Raw genomic sequence first — 16197 nt, forward strand, 5'->3', positions numbered from 1 at the left:
AGAAAAAAGGTGACTTATGTAAGGCTGAGGAAACAAGGTTCAGACAGGGCATTGGAGGGATACAAGATAGCCAGGAGGGAACTGAAGAAAGGGATTAGGAGAGCTAAGAGAGGGCATGAACAATCTTTGGCGGGTAGGATCAAGGAAAACCCCAAGGCCTTTTACACATATGTGAGAAATGTGAGAATGACTAGAGTGAGGGTAGGTCCGATCAAGGACAGTAGCGGGAGATTGTGTATTGAGTCTGAAGTGATAGGAGAGGTCTTGAATGAGTACCTTTCTTCTGTATTTACAAATGAGAGGGGCGATATTGTTGGAGAGGACAGTGTGAAACAGATTGGTAAGCTCGAGGAAATACTTGTTAGGAAGGAAGATGTGTTGGGCATTTTGAAAAACTTGAGGATAGACAAGTCCCCCGGGCCTGACGGGATATATCCAAGGATTCTATGGGAAGCAAGAGATGAAATTGCAGAGCCGTTGGCAATTATCTTTTCGTCCTCACTGTCAACAGGGGTGGTACCAGGGGATTGGAGAGTGGCGAATGTCGTGCCCCTGTTCAAAAAAGGAACTAGGGATAACCCTGGGAATTACAGGCCAGTTAGTCTTACTTTCGTGGTAGGCAAAGTAATGGAAAGGGTACTGAAGGATAGGATTTCTGAGCATCTGGAAAGACACTGCTTGATTAGGGATAGTCAGCACGGATTTGTGAGGGGTAGGTCTTGCCTTACAAATCTTATTGAATTCTTTGAGGAGGTGACCAAGCATGTGGATGACGGTAAAGCAGTGGATGTAGTGTACATGGATTTTAGTAAGGCATTTGATAAGGTTCCCCATGGTAGGCTTCTGCACAAAGTAAGGAGGCATGGGATAGTGGGAAATCTGGCCAGTTGGATAACGAACTGGCTAACCGATAGAAGTCAGAGAGCGGTGGTGGATGGCAAATATTCAGCCTGGATCCCAGTTACCAGTGGTGTACCGCAGGGATCAGTTCTGGGTCCTCTGCTGTTTGTGATTTTCATTAATGACTTGGATGAGGGAGTTGAAGGGTGGGTCAGTAAATTTGCAGACGATACGAAGATTGGTGGAGTTGTGGATAGTAAGGAGGGCTGTTGTCGGCTGCAAAGAGACATAGATAGGATGCAGAGCTGGGTTGAGAAGTGGCAGATGGAGTTTAACCCTGAAAAGTGTGAGGTTGTCCATTTTGGAAGGACAAATATGAATGCGGAATACAGGGTTAACGGTAGAGTTCTTGGCATTGTGGAGGAGCAGAGAGACCTTGGGGTCTATGTTCATACATCTTTGAAAGTTGCCACTCAAGTGGATAGAGCTGTGAAGAAGGCCTATGGTGTGCTCGCGTTCATTAACAGAGGGATTGAATTTAAGAGCCGTGATGTGATGATGCAGCTGTACAAAACTTTGGTAAGGCCACATTTGGAGTACTGTGTACAGTTCTGGTCGCCTCATTTTAGGAAGGATGTGGAAGCTCTGGAAAAGGTGCAAAGAAGATTTACCAGGATGTTGCCTGGAATGGAGAGAAGGTCTTACGAGGAAAGGTTGAGGGTGCTAGGCCTTTTCTCATTAGAACGGAGAAGGATGAGGGGCGACTTGATAGAGGTTTATAAGATGATCAGGGGAATAGATAGAGTAGACAGTCAGAGACTTTTTCCCCGGGTGGAACAAACCATTACAAGGGGACATAAATTTAAGGTGAAAGGTGGAAGATATAGGAGGGATATCAGAGGTAGGTTCTTTACCCAGAGAGTAGTGGGGGCATGGAATGCACTGCCTGTGGAAGTAGTTGAGTCGGAAACATTAGGGACCTTCAAGCAGCTGTTGGATAGCTACATGGATTACGGGAAAATGATATAGTGTAGATTTATTTGTTCTTAAGGGCAGCACGGTAGCATTGTGGATAGCACAATTGCTTCACAGATCCATGGTCCCAGGTTCGATTCCGGCTTGGGTCATTGTCTGTGTGGAGTCTGCACGTCCTCCCCGTGTCTGCGTGGGTTTCCTCCGGGTGCTCCGGTTTCCTCCCACGGTCCAAAGATGTGCGGGTTAGGTGAATTGGCCAATGATAAATTGCCCTTAATGTCCAAATTGCCCTTGGTGTTGGGTGGAGGTGTTGAGTTTGGGTAGGGTGCTCTTTCCAAGAGCTGGTGCAGACTCAAAGGGCCGAATGGCCTCCTTCTGCACTGTGAATTCAATGATAATCTATGATTAATCTAGGACAAAGGTTCGGCACAACAACATGGGCCGAAGGGCCTGTTCTGTGCTGTATTTTCTATGTTCTATGTTCACTTTCCTAATGAACTGGAGAAATTCCATGAAAGGTATATGCAGCTTATTCTTTAGGCACTCTGTTCCATATAACATGTAAGCTGAACACAAACATAAGCAAAGCTATAAGCTTGCACACAGTCAAATAGAGATTTGAGACCGTGAGCTTCCAGTGTTGAGGTAAAACTGCATTCGAAGATTAAGAAAGGTGGCAATTGGCAGCACAGCCTCGTGAACACATTTATTCTAACATCTTCATTAATCTAACTCGCCTAAATGCATGTCAGATCTGTTTGGTCGCACATTCTGTGTCAAAACACCAAAGGTAAGTTGTTTGTGCATGATAGAATTAAGTGCTCTCATGTGTTCTCAGCTTGGTAAGTATATTTGCAGATGTAATGTTTTACACTTTCATGCCTATTTTGAAGTTAATTTCTTAATTTAAAAAGTAAATGGACACAACATCTGTTGTGCGAACCATTAGGAGTTTCTCTTCACTTTGATAGATTTCAATCAATACAAATCCTCAGAAAGCTTCCGTTATTGGAACCTTACCAATAGATTCCACACCTGATATATGTTTAACCTTTGCCTACTATATTGTGACTAGCATAATTCAATTCCATTTTTAGATCCTTTGCAAGATACTTGCAGCCACAGTCAGCTTCACTGTTTTGGAGGAAATAGTTGTGTAATAACACAATAAGCATGGTAGCATTGTGGATAGCAGAATTGCTTCACAACTCCAGGGTCCCAGGTTCGATTCTGCTTGGGTCACTGTCTGTGCGAAGTCTGCACATCCTCCCCATGTGTGCGTGTGTTCCTCCCGGTGCTCCGGTTTCCTCCCACAGTCCAAAGATGTGCAGGTTAGGTGGATTGGCCATGATAGATTGCCCTTAGTGTCCAAAATTGCCCTTAATGTTGGGTGGGGTTACTGGGTTATGGGGATAGGGTGGAGGTGTTTGACCTTGGGTAGGGTGCTCTTTCGAAGAGCCGGTGCAGACTCGATGGGCTGAATGGCCTCCTTCTGCACTGTAAATTCTATGATAAAAAAACTGGAGCTCTTGTCGAGCTACATTTCTTCTGTCTGTAATTCTGTGCTTGTTTACTCTAATCGTCACAAAGTTGCGGTGATATTGTATAGTTTTATAAAAAATCAAATGAGGAAAAATCCAGAAGAAGAAAATACTGGAACTGCATATTGAGTTGGGGTTTCTTTTCCAATTAAGGGGCAATTTAGCGTGGCCAATCCACCTACCTACCCTGCAAATCTTTGGGCTGGGGGTGAGACTCACGCAGACACTGGGAGAATGTGCAAACTCCTTATGGACAGTGACCTGGATCGAACCCGGGTTTTCAGCATTGTGAGGCAGCAGTGCTAACCAATGTGCCACCATGCCGCATATTAGGTTAGTTAGCATCTGAAGGAAAATGAATAAATTTTGGAAAATCCCGCTCTGGTGAAGTATTGCATTGAAAACGTAAACATTTATTCCTTTGCACAGGATTACCGTTGCTCTACATTTTCTCTTTGTATTTCAGTACTAAAATGGAACTGTTTTACATGAAACTTCACACCAGCATTTAACATTGTGATGTAAAAGTACTGTGCACAAGATACACTGAAGAATCTGTGTGTCTTCTAAGCATTTGATCTTTTTATTGCCTGGATGCATAGGCTCAATAAAAGATTTGGAGCAAATGTTAACAAAAGCTCATATTTTACTTCTTGACACTAGGTAAATAAAGTCCTGAGAACCCACAATATTAAACCTCACTGGATGTTTGCTTTGGATAACATTATTCGTAAGGCTGTGCAGACGGCTATTACCATTCTTGTACCTGGTGAGTCATTGTTGTTCCAGCGGGTGTCTGGCTACTTAAGAATTCCACAGTTTCATACATCAGTAATTGTACTCTTATGAATTAATCTAATTAATTATTCCACTAGTACCAGATGGTATAGCAAAGAATCTGTTAAGTGCTATTTTGTGTTGTTAAGAACTCCGCTGATGTTACCTGTGAGAGTATCTCAAAACCCCGAAGGATAATGTGAAACACAGGTTCTTAGTGGTGTATATTTGTTTTGAATAATGTGAGGAACAATTTACAACCCAGTGAGTAATCTGTCCAGTCGTTGTGTAAACAAATAATAATGAATATTTATTGAAGTAAAAGAAAAGAAACATATGTCAGAAGACTAATATACACTGTGGCATTCAAGTATATTGATAACTAAACACACCATTTTAGCTGAAGTTACCTATTGTTTCCAAAATATACCCAAGTTCCCTGAACTCACTGAGACACCTCTTTTCCCAAGCAATATCTAATTTTACTAACTCTATAGGTGAAATCCAACTAATAGTTAACACACAATACCGCTTAGGTGACATAGTCTAGAAAAACGTCTCTTCCTGTTTCAGCGAAGGCAGAAAACTGCATCTTTTAGAGAAGAATATCTGCAATCTGCCGTGGCTCTAAATGTTAGATGGAACAGGCCTTCCTGGTTTGGATCATAGATGGAACTGGCCTGTCTGACTGTTGGATGGAGGACTACCCTGATTCCCCAATGAGGGTTCGAGCAGTTACTACCCTGATTCCCCAATGAGTGTGATAGCAGTTTTATTGTTCAGTCTCTTTGATATTCCGCCCTGTGGAATCGGCTGTCTACATCTCTCATTACTTTTAGAAGTTATCCATTGCATAGCCCCACTGCTCTCTGGCAAACAAGATTTCTGATATGGCCATTCGCACCTCAATGTCCTTAGATGCCTGCTAATCTTGTTACTGGGCAAATCACATCTCATTATTCCTCTAGATACATGTTAGTCTTGTTACTTTCCTACTATTTTGTTTTCATCTCAAGTTCACTGTTTACTTCGTTAATTTCTCAAATGCTTGAGTGTCCATCTTTTTTTCTCAAAGCTGCATCCTATTGTATGCAATCAAAAAAGGCTAATTAAGCAAAATAATTATTTGTGTTAATAGTGAATAATACATTTTCATTGGGGCTTTTCTTTAAAACTGATTATATGATAGAAGTGTTGAGTTGAGTTTTCAACTTTTGAAGGGCTGTGAATTGAGCGAATTTGGATTGGATACTTTTTATGCCCACTCAATTTCGCTATCATCTGTTTTTCGTTTGGATGAAAAGGTTGTATAGTAATACAATAAAAATGGGAAACTTGTCAAGCTATTTATGTTGAAAGTTTTTATCTTATTGAAAGGTTTGAGTAAAGATCGACTCTTTACTTGAGCACAATGGCACATGTTGCACCATCGTGAAATGCTTAGATATACGCTTGTATCACTGGAGAGAAGCTGAGGAAACCAAGGGATTTCCCATAGGGAAAATAACCTAATACTATAACTTTGCATTTCAATATTCCCTGATAGTTATATCCTCTCAGTTCTGGCATAACCCCCCCCACTTCTCCTCCTCCTCCTCCTCCTCTCTCCCCCCCCCCCCCCCCCCCCCCCCCCCCCCCCCATACACGTACGCGCACACAATGCTTCTAGATCATCTTTCTAATATAGATAGCAGACTGTGCACGGTGCTCTATGTATTTATTCCTGTTGACCTACTTTCTTAGGGGTGTGGCCCATCACGACACAAACACCGATACAAGGAACTAAAATCTCAACCAATTAAGTTTTTTAATTGATTATTCAATATATAATTGTTTTCAGAAGAAAACATTTTTTTTAACTGTAATTTCAATGGAAATATATCAAAAATCCAAGTCAATGCGCAAAAGGAGTTTCTGCTAACGTTACTGTGGCTGTACAGCAGAATTCCCAAGAAAATTACTTTAAAAAAAAAAACTTTTTATTCAAATTTTCACAAAATATCAACAACAAAATACAAAAAGAAAAGAACAACCCCCCCCCCTCCCCCGTATACGCAAATAATAAATTAACAGCCATCATAAACACAAAAGCAAATATACACGGCCAATCAAGAAAAATAAACCAGCTCCGCAGAGTCGTCCCGTCCCCCCCCAAAACAAACGCCCTTACCTGCATATATCTGAAGGTGTTCCCCGGGGGGAGCCCGAACTTCTCCTCCAGCTCACCCAGGCTCGTGAACTTCCCGTCCACAAACAGGTCCCCCATCCTTCTAATACCTGCCCTGTGCCAACTCAGGAACCCTCAGTCCATTCTCCCCGGAACAAACCGGTGGTTCCCCCATATCGGGGACCACACCGAGGCCCCCACCTCCCCCCTGTGACGTCTCCATTGTCCCCAAATTGTGAGGGTAGCCGCCACCACCGGGCTCGTGGCGTACCTCGTTGGAGGAAGTGGCAGCGGCGCCGTCACCAGTGCCTCCAGGCTCGTGCCCACACAGGACGCCATCTCCAGCCTCTTCCGTGCCGCCCCCTCCCCCTCCATCACCCACTTACGCACCATCGCCACGTTGGCAGCCCAATAATACCCACAGAGGTTAGGCAACGCCAACCCCCCCCCCCCCTAACCCTGCACTGCTCCAGGAACACCCTTCTCGCCCTCGGGGTCTTCTGCGCGCACACAAACCCCATAATGCTCCTATTAACCCGCCTGAAGAAGGCCTTGGGGATCAGGATGGGGAGGCACTGGAACAGGAACAAAAACCTCGGGAGCACCATCATTTAACTGACTGCACCCTCCCCGCCAGGGAGAGTGGCAGCATGTCCCACCTCTTAAACCCCTCCTCCATTTGCCCCACCAGTCTCGTGAAGTTAAGCTTATGCAGGGCCCCCCAACTCCTAGCCACCTGGACCCCCAGTTACCTGAAACTCCTCTCCGCCCTTTTCAGTGGGAGCTCACTAATCCCCTTTTCCTGGTCCCCTGGGTGAACAACAAACAACTCGCTCTTCCCCATATTGAGCTTGTACCCGGAGAAATCCCCAAACTCCCTGAGAATCCTCATCATCTCCGGCATTCCCCCCACCGGGTCTGCCACATATAGCAGCAAATCATCTGCATAGAGCGACACCCGATGCTCCTACCCACCCTGCACCAGCCCCCTCTACTCCCTCAACGCTATGGCTAGGGGCTCAATCGCCAGGGCAAAGAGCAGGGGACACCCCTGCCTCGTCCCCCGGTGTAACCGAAAATACTCTGACCTCCTTCTGTTCGTGGCCACACTCGCCACCGGGGCCACATACAGCATCTTAACCCACCTGACGAATCCCTCCCCAAACCCGAACCTTTTCAGCACCTCCCACAAGTACCCCATTCTACCCTATCAAAGGCCTTCTCCGCATCCATCGCCGCCACTATCTCCCCCTCCCCTTCCACCGCCAGCATCATTATAACATTCAAGAGCCTCCATACATTCGTATTCAGCTGTCTCCCTTTCACGAACCCTGTCTGATCTTCGTGAATGACCTGTGGCACACAATCCTCTGTCCTCGTGGCTAAAATCTTCGCCAACAACTTTGCATCTATATTTAGGAGTGAGATCAGCCTGCATGACCCACATTGTAGGGGATCCTTGTCCCGCTTCAGGATCAAGGAGATCAGCGCCCGAGACATCGTCGGGGGCAAAGCCCCTCCTTCCCCTGCCTGGTTAAAGGTCCTTACCAACAGAGGGCCCAGCAGGTCCGCATACTGCTTATAAAATTCAACCGGGAACCCATCCGGCCCCGGTGCCTTCCCCGCCTGCATGCTTCCTATCCCTTTGACCAACTCCTCCAACCCAACCAACGCCCCCAGCCCTGCCACCTGCCCCTCCTCTACCCTTGGGAATCTCAACCGGTCCAGAAAGCGACCCATCCCTCCCTCCAGTGGGGGCTCGGGCTGATACAGTTCCTCGTAGAAGTCCCTGAACACCCCATTGATACCCTCCCCACTTCCCACCGTGCTCCCTCCCCCCATCCTTAACTCCCCCGATCTCCCTAGCTGCCCCTCGCTTCCGAAGCTGGTGCGGCAGCATCCGGCTCGCCTTTTCTCCATATTCATATGCCACCCCCTGTGCAATCCTCCACTGCGTCTCTGCCTTCCTGGTGGTCAACAGATCAAATTCAGCCTGGAGGCTTCGCCGCTCCCTAAGCAATCCCTCCTCCGGGACCTCCGCGTACCTGTCCACGCTCACCATATCCCCCACCAGCCTCTCCCTCTCTCACTCCTCCCTCCTCTCCTTATGGGCCCTAATGGAGATCAGCTCTCCCCTGACCACTGCCTTCAGTGCCTCCCAGACCACCCCCACTTGGACCTCCCCATTGTCGTTAGCCTCCAGGTACCTCTATATACACCCTCGGACCCGCCCGCTCACCTCCTCGTCCGTCAGCAACCCCACCTCTAAGCGCCACAGCGCCCAAGGACATTTCTGACCTTAATTTCTACCATCCTAGTGTTGAGAAACATTGTCCTTAAAATACTGGTTAATAAGCTGGTGCTTTAATATAATACGTACATAAAGCTTGCCATATTATTATAATTTACATAAACTAGAAATGAATATACCACTGATTGGAATTGTTTGAGCCCAAAACCAATTTTATCCTAACTTCAAATTCAGCAACAAGTTTGTTTTCCAAAGGAAGTCTATATATATATATTTATATATATATATATATATATAGCTCTTGCACCTTCAGATAGCACTGTAATGGGTTGACACAATATTCTGTTGTTGTCTTCTATAGAACTAAGACCACATTTCAGCCTTGCCTCTGGGAGTGATGCTGCAGACCAAGAAGAAGCCGATGATGAGGATGGCGATGATGAAGATCACAATGAGCCATCTCACTCTCAAACTCAACAGTCCACTGCTGTAAATGAGGACCCAATACCAACCTCTGGTGTGAGCACCCTCAGCTCAACATTGTCACATGACTCTCAATATGTACACAGAAACTTGAGCATGCAGTTGGGAAGGCTCAAATTAGAAACCAGCAGGTAAATCACAAATGTATTAATAAACAGTACTTTTATTTTATTTTAAAATATTTTTTATTCTCCTTTTTCACATATTTTCTCCCACATTTACACCCAACAATAAACAATAAGCAGTAACGAATGTAATGTCAATCCCCATATCAATAACAACTATCCCATCCTCCCACCAAACCTCAGACAGTGGCCCGCATCTTAACATAAACAAATGACAAAAAGGAATCCGGAATCACCCATAGTCACCATTAACACACACAGCCCCCCCTCCCCGCAATCCTCCCAGCCCCCAAACTCCCTAATGTTCGATGTGATCCAATTTTCGAAAGTGCATAATGAATGACGCCCATGAATTGTAGAACCCCTCCATCCTTCCCCTCAGTTCAAATTTGACCTTTTCAAGCGTTCCGGATTCCAGCAAGTCTGCCCGCCGCGCCAGGGCACAGGGTGGAGAGGTTGATCTCCACCCTAACAGGAATAAACAGTATTTTTATTAAGTCTGATTCGATTTGCATACTTGCATATAAAATTTCCTGAACATCTTCAGATTCCATTTCAACAAAAAAAGCAATATCCTTAACAGCAAATACTTGAATAGTCGCAGTCTTGCTACAGTTTGTCAGTAAAATACAGTAGTGCAATTGAGATCTGGGGCTGTGGAACATATTTAAGATGACTGTGTCAAGGGGGTGGAATTTATAAGTTGGCACCATCATGGGAAGCTGGCAAAATCAGACAATCGGGCATGGAAATCATTTTGCCTGATTCACAGCTCTCCAAATTTCCCAATCATTTTTGAATAAACAGGAAAATGGGAGGCCTGAAGATGAAGTAAATTGACCTGCCTCTCTTTCCCCCCCCCCCAAATCAAGATGCCTCTTAAACGTCGCTAGCGTATCTGCTTCCACCACCTCACCCGGCAACGCATTCAAGGCACTCACCACCTTCTGTCTTTAAAAAAAAACTTGCCTCGCACATCCCCTCTGAACTTTCCCCCTGGCACCTTAAACCTATGTCCCGTAGTAATAGAACTTTCTAACCTGCGAGAAAGCATCTGACTATGCCACTCATAATTTGTAAACCTTTATCAGGTCGTCCTTCAACCTTTGTCGAAAACAATCAGAGTTATCCAACTTCTCCTCATGGCTAATACCCTCCAGACCAGGCAACATCCTAAAAAATCTCTTCTCTACCCTCTCCAAAACATCTACATCCTTCCGGTAGCATGGCAACCAGAATTGTGCGCAATATTCCAAATGTGGCCTAACTAAGGTTCTGTAGAGCTGCAGCATGACTTGCCAATTTTAATTCTCAATGCCTCGACTGATGAAGGCAAGCAGTCCGTATGCCTTCTTGACTAGGTTATCGGCCTGCGTTGCCACTTTCGGTGATCTGTGGACCTTTACGCCCAGATCTCTCTGCCTGTCAATACTCCTAAGGGTTCTGCCATTTACTGTATAATTCCCATCTATATTAGACCTTCCAAACTGGATTACCTCATTTGTCCGGATTAAATTCTATCTGCCATTTTTCTGCCCAAGTCTGCAACTGATCTATATCCTGCTTACAATCCTCTTTACTATCTGCAACTCCACCAACCTTTTGTGTCGCCCACAAACTTACTAATCAAACTTACTACAGTTTCCTCCAAATTATTTATATATACTACAAGCAACAACGGTCGCAGCACTGATTCCTGTGGAACGCCACTAGTCACAGCCCTCCAATCAGAAAAACATCCTTTCACTGCTACCCTCTGTCTTCTCTGACCAAGCCAGTTCTGTATCCAACTTGCCAGCTCGCCTCTGATCCCGTGTGACTTCACCTTTTGTACCAGTCTGCCATGAAGAAGCTTGTCTCAAGGCTTTACTGAAGTCCATGTAGACAACATCCACTTCCCTTCCTTCATCAATCATCTGAGTCACTTGCTCACAAAACTCAGTCAAGATAGTGAGTCGCGACCTCCCCTTCACAAAACCATGCTGCCTCCCGCTAATAAGTCCCTTTGTTTCCAAATGTGAGTAAATGTGCTCCTTTTCTATTGCCCTGCATCCACCTCCTTTTCATGTAGTGCACTCCAGATTACAACAACTCACCAAATTGTTTTCCTCATGTTGCATCTGCTTCTTTTGCCAATTACTGTAAATCTGTGGCCTTCCATTACTGACCTGTCTGTTATTGGAAACGTTTTTTCCGTATTTACACTACAAAACCCTTCATGATCCGTGAGCTTTTTGTGAAGTGAATAATTTAAAAACTTGTAACTCTGTAAATTCTATTCCAAGTTCCATCTTATTGGTCCTGATTTTTAAATTTATAAACCTGTTACTGAACTTGTGGCTGGAGACCATGATCATTTGAAATGAGTGCAATCGTTGACCTTGAAGAAGAAGCTTTCCTCCAAATCTTGCAACAACCCGAACAGGCGCCGGAATGTGGCGACTAGGGGCTTTTCACAGTAACTTCATTTGAAGCCTACTTGTGACAATAAGCGATTTTCATTTCATTTCACTATTTTTTTTTTTTAAATTTAGAGTAGCCAATTCATTTTTTTCCCATGAAAGGGCAATTTAATGTGGCCAATCCACCTGGCCTGCACATCTTTGGGTTGTGGGGGCGAAACCCACGCAAACACTGGGAGAATGTGCAAACTCCACACGGACAGTGACCCAGAGCCGGGATCGAACCTGGAACCTCGCCGCCGCGAGGCAGCAATGCTATCCACTGCACCGCCGTGCTGCCCAACCACACACTATTCTAAAATAAAAACAGTGCATTCAAAAAATTCAACAGGTCTGGCAGCATCTGTGGGGAGAAAAACAGAGTTAATGTTTCAAGTGCATTATGATTTCCTTAGAGCTCACTACTTTGAGATTGGCAATACAGATGATGGGGAATTTAAAATAAATATTGTCTTCCTGGTCACCTTCATTCTATTAATGTAGTGTTCACACAACACAAACCCAGTTGTTTATTTGCAAAGAGATTTTTTGGGGAAGGGGGGGAACAGTCAAGTAATTGTTAGTGGGGCAGCATGGTGGCGCAGTGGTTAGCATTGCTGCCTTACGGCGCCAAGGTCCCAGGTTCGATCCCAGCTCTGGGTCACTGTCCGTGTGGAGTTTGTACATTCTCCCCGTATTTGCGTGGGTTTCGCCCCACAACCCAAAGATGTGCAGGATAGGTGGATTGGCCGTGCTAAATTGCACCTTAATTGGAAAAATGAATTAGGTACTCTAAAAAAAAATTTTTTAAGTAATTGTTAGTGATTGATTATTTAGTTTTAAATCAGCTCCAGTTCAAATGAACAACTGCAATCACAGAGGTCCTCCAGTTTTATGGTGGGAGTAGGGGATTCTGCTTATTGGAAACACTACAATAACATTTAAATGTGTGTGCTCAGTATGGGGTTAATCCATAATCTATTAAAATCAAAATGTACTCCCATGAACAGCAAGATGTAACGCATCTTCCATTTTTAATTAAAGGTATAATTTTAACTCCAGTATTGATCAAAACAAATCTGCACCAAACTCTTATTTGATGCACAAGCAGTTTGTTGAGCCTCACAAAGTAATGGAAAAGTTCAAGTTAAATACGGATTTTCACATTATGATGAACTGGAACTGAATTTTACAAAGCAGTGCTAAAGATTTTGTATTCATTCCTGTAGACTTTTAGAAGAACTTGTTCAGAAGGAAAAGGATTATCAAATTCTTCTTCATCAAACTATTGAAGAAAAGGAGCAAGAAATTAAATTGCTCAGTTTGAAGTCACAACCAACAGGTAAATCTTGAACATTGTTTTGACTACACATGTTTTATTTGCAACAGACCTTTTACCCTCTTGATCATTGGGTTTAACCTGCTTTAAAATTAATACATACAACCCAAACTTGGGGTTAATTTAAGTGTCTGGGTTCTGCATTAGGATCCCTTTCTTTAATTGGAAGGTGTTGAGGAGAGGGAGGAACCAGGCCTGCTTCACTCTGGTTTCACCAGCAGTTGCTGTATCTATAAGACTATTAAACATAGGAGCAAAATTAGGCCACTCGGCCCATCGGGACTGCTCCACCAATCAATCATGGCTGATATTTTTCTCATCCTCATTCTCCTGCCTTCTCCCCATAACCCCTAATCCACTTTATTAATCAAGAACTTATCTATCTCTGTCTTAAAGACACTCAGTGATTTGGCCTCCACGGCCTTCTGCGGCAAAGTGTTCCACAGATTCACACCCTCTGGCTGAAGAAATTCCTCCTCATCTCTGCTTTAAAGGATCGTCCCTTTAGTCTGAGATGGTGTCCTCTGGTTCTAGTTTTTCCTACAAGTGGAAACATCTTCTCCACGTCCACTGTATCCAGGCCTCGCAGTATCCTGTAAGTTTCAATAAAATCCCCCCTCTCATCCTTCTAAACTCTAACGAGTACAGACCCAGAGTCCCCACCCATTCCTCATATGACAAGCTCTTCATTCCAGGGATCATTCTTGTGAACCTACTCTGGACCCTTTCCAAGGCCAGCACATCCTTCCTTAGATACGGGGCCCAAAACTGTTCACAATACTCCAAATGGGGTCTGACCAGATCTTTATACAGCCTCAGAAGTACATCCCTGGTCTTGTATTCTAGCCCTCTCGACGTGAATGCTAACATTGCATTTGCCTTCCTAACTGCCGACTGAACCTACACGTTAACCTTAAGAGAATCGTGAACAAGGACTCCCAACTCCCTTTGTGCTTCTGATTTCATAAGCACTTCCCCAGTTAGGAAATCGTCCATGCTTCCATTCCTCCTTCCAACGTGCATAACCTCACTTTTTCACATTGTATTCCATCTGCCACTTCTTTGCCCACTCTCCTAGCCTGTCCAAGTCATTCTGCAGCCCCCCTGCTTCCTCAATACTACCTGTCCCTCCACATATCTTTGTATCATCTGCAAACTTAGCAACAGTGCCTTCAGTTCCTTCTTCCAGATCGTTAATGTATATTGTGAAAATGGGCAGCACAGTGGTGCAGTGGGTTAGCCATGTTGCCTCACGGCGCCGAGGTCCCAGGTTCGATCCCGGCTCTGGATCACTGTCCGTGTGGAGTTCGCACATTCTCCCCGTGTTTGCGTGGGTTTCACCCCCACAATCCAAAAATGTGCAGGGCAGGTGGATTGGCCACTCTTTTGAGGTCCACCAACAAAACAAAAGAAAGGAAAATAAACTGAGGGAAAAAGCAAAAAAGGGCCGCTCCTGTTAGGGGCGCTGCCCGAACATAACAAAGATCAATGGAAACCTAAAAAACATCAAATAAGAATGCAGTTAAAGGGGTCAATAAAGCCCCCCAACCCCTGCGGTGCCCACCGGGCATGGAAAGCCTCGATGGTGCCCATGGACACCGCATGCTCCCTTTCCAGGGACACCTGGCTGCAAATGTAGCCACGGAAGAGGTGCAGACAGTCTGGCCGGACAACCCCCTCGGTTGCCCGCTGCCTGGACCTATAAATGTCGCACTTCGCCAGGCCCAGGAACAGGTTCACAAGAAGGTCTTCCGCCTTCCCTGCCCCTCTCCGCACCGGTTCCCGTAGATTAGGAACGTGGGGCTGAAGTGCAAACAAAACTCCAGCAAAAGATTGGATAGAAAACTAAAAAGGGAGTGCAGCCTAAAACATGAAACGTAGACATGGTCCACGGACTCCACAAGGCCGTAAAAATGGCAGACTTCCTGGGAGTCCGTGAACCGGTGCAATCGGTGATTGTACGGCACTGCTGCATGCAACACCCTCCACCCCAGGTCCCCAAGATTGAGGGGGAGGACTCCTCCATAGAGGGACCTCCAGTGGGGACATCAGCAGCCGGACGGCAACAAGGCACGCCACGGCATGTCCGGACGTCGGGCGAGGGTAAGGAGGTGAAGGGTGTGCAGCAGCAGCCCGTTCAGGGCTCAGTGCGAAAAGGCAGGGAGGGTATGTCTGCGAGGCGGCTCGGATTGTGGGGCACCAGCCCCCGAGGGAGGTTTCAGGGCCTGGGACCAATGTGGAATTAGGTCCGGGCAGGGGTTCGCCCAGACGGGATACCACCACACACCTGCGCGTCCTCTAAATCACGAGTGCCACCGGGTCCGAGTGAGAGCCGGACGTCCACCGCTGCACGTTGTGCTAACTCATGGGGTGTCATCCAGCCCACTCCTCCGCCACCCAGCATGTCCCCGATCCTGGTCATCCCGGGAGCCACAGCTCGCTCCTCCGCCAGCCACTCAAAATGGTATTGGTAGAGGTGTGGATTCCTGAGCACCCTGACGACAGCCACTACTCCTGACGACGGGGGGGGAGGGGGGGGGGGGGGTGTTGCTGCGGTGCGAGGCGTGCATGTTCCAGACTTTGAGCAGATCCTGGTAAAAGACGGGTAGCGCCTGCAGAGGGTAACGAAGACCCTGCAGATCTATGAACAGGAGCTGCACGTCATAATTCAGGCTGTGCACCTGGCGGAAGAAATGCGTCACCAGGGCACACCATCGTGGAGGGGGCTCAACGTAAAGGCATCGTTGCAGGGTCTGAAGGCGGAAGGTCATCACCGGGGTGCGAAGGCACACCAGCGCCTGGCCGCCCTCCCTCAGCGGGAGACTCGGAACCTCGGCAGCGACCCAGTGCAGTCTCTTGTCCCAGAAGAACTCTACAAGCATTCTCTGGATCTTCGTGACAAAGTCAGGGGGAGGGGTCAAAGTGACCAGCCGGTACCACAACATGGAGGCTGGGAGCTGGCTTATGACAAGAACTCGACCCCTGTCAGACAGCACCCGGAGCAGTCCTGTCCAGCGTCTCGAGCGAGCGGTGACCTTGGTCTCCAGCTCCTGCCAGTTAGCTGTGAACCGGTGCAATCGGTGATTGTACTGTTGTGGGAAAAGTCAACCACTTCAAGATTCAGACTTGCTGTGATCAGATAAATGCAGTTTTATTGTTACACGAAGCTTCGGGAGAAAGCGTACGTACCCGCGGTACAGTAGCCAGCCTTTCTCCCGGTTTGAATGGCAGTCATTCATTTTATACTTTGGGTTCACA

The 16197-nt window shown here is 46.2% G+C and overlaps 1 protein-coding gene across 1 annotated transcript in view; it reads left to right on the forward strand.

Moving 5' to 3' along the window:
* LOC140410897 (mitogen-activated protein kinase kinase kinase 5-like) overlaps nt 1–16197 on the forward strand; it is a 281574-nt gene that overhangs the window by 205325 nt on the left and 60052 nt on the right. Inside the window, 3 exon segments of the mRNA XM_072499669.1 lie at nt 4020–4125; nt 8913–9165; nt 12830–12942. Of these exon segments, the coding sequence (XP_072355770.1) occupies nt 4020–4125; nt 8913–9165; nt 12830–12942 (472 nt within the window).

The sequence above is a fragment of the Scyliorhinus torazame genome, chromosome 4, assembly GCF_047496885.1.
Source record: "Scyliorhinus torazame isolate Kashiwa2021f chromosome 4, sScyTor2.1, whole genome shotgun sequence".
Lineage (NCBI taxonomy): Eukaryota > Metazoa > Chordata > Chondrichthyes > Carcharhiniformes > Scyliorhinidae > Scyliorhinus > Scyliorhinus torazame.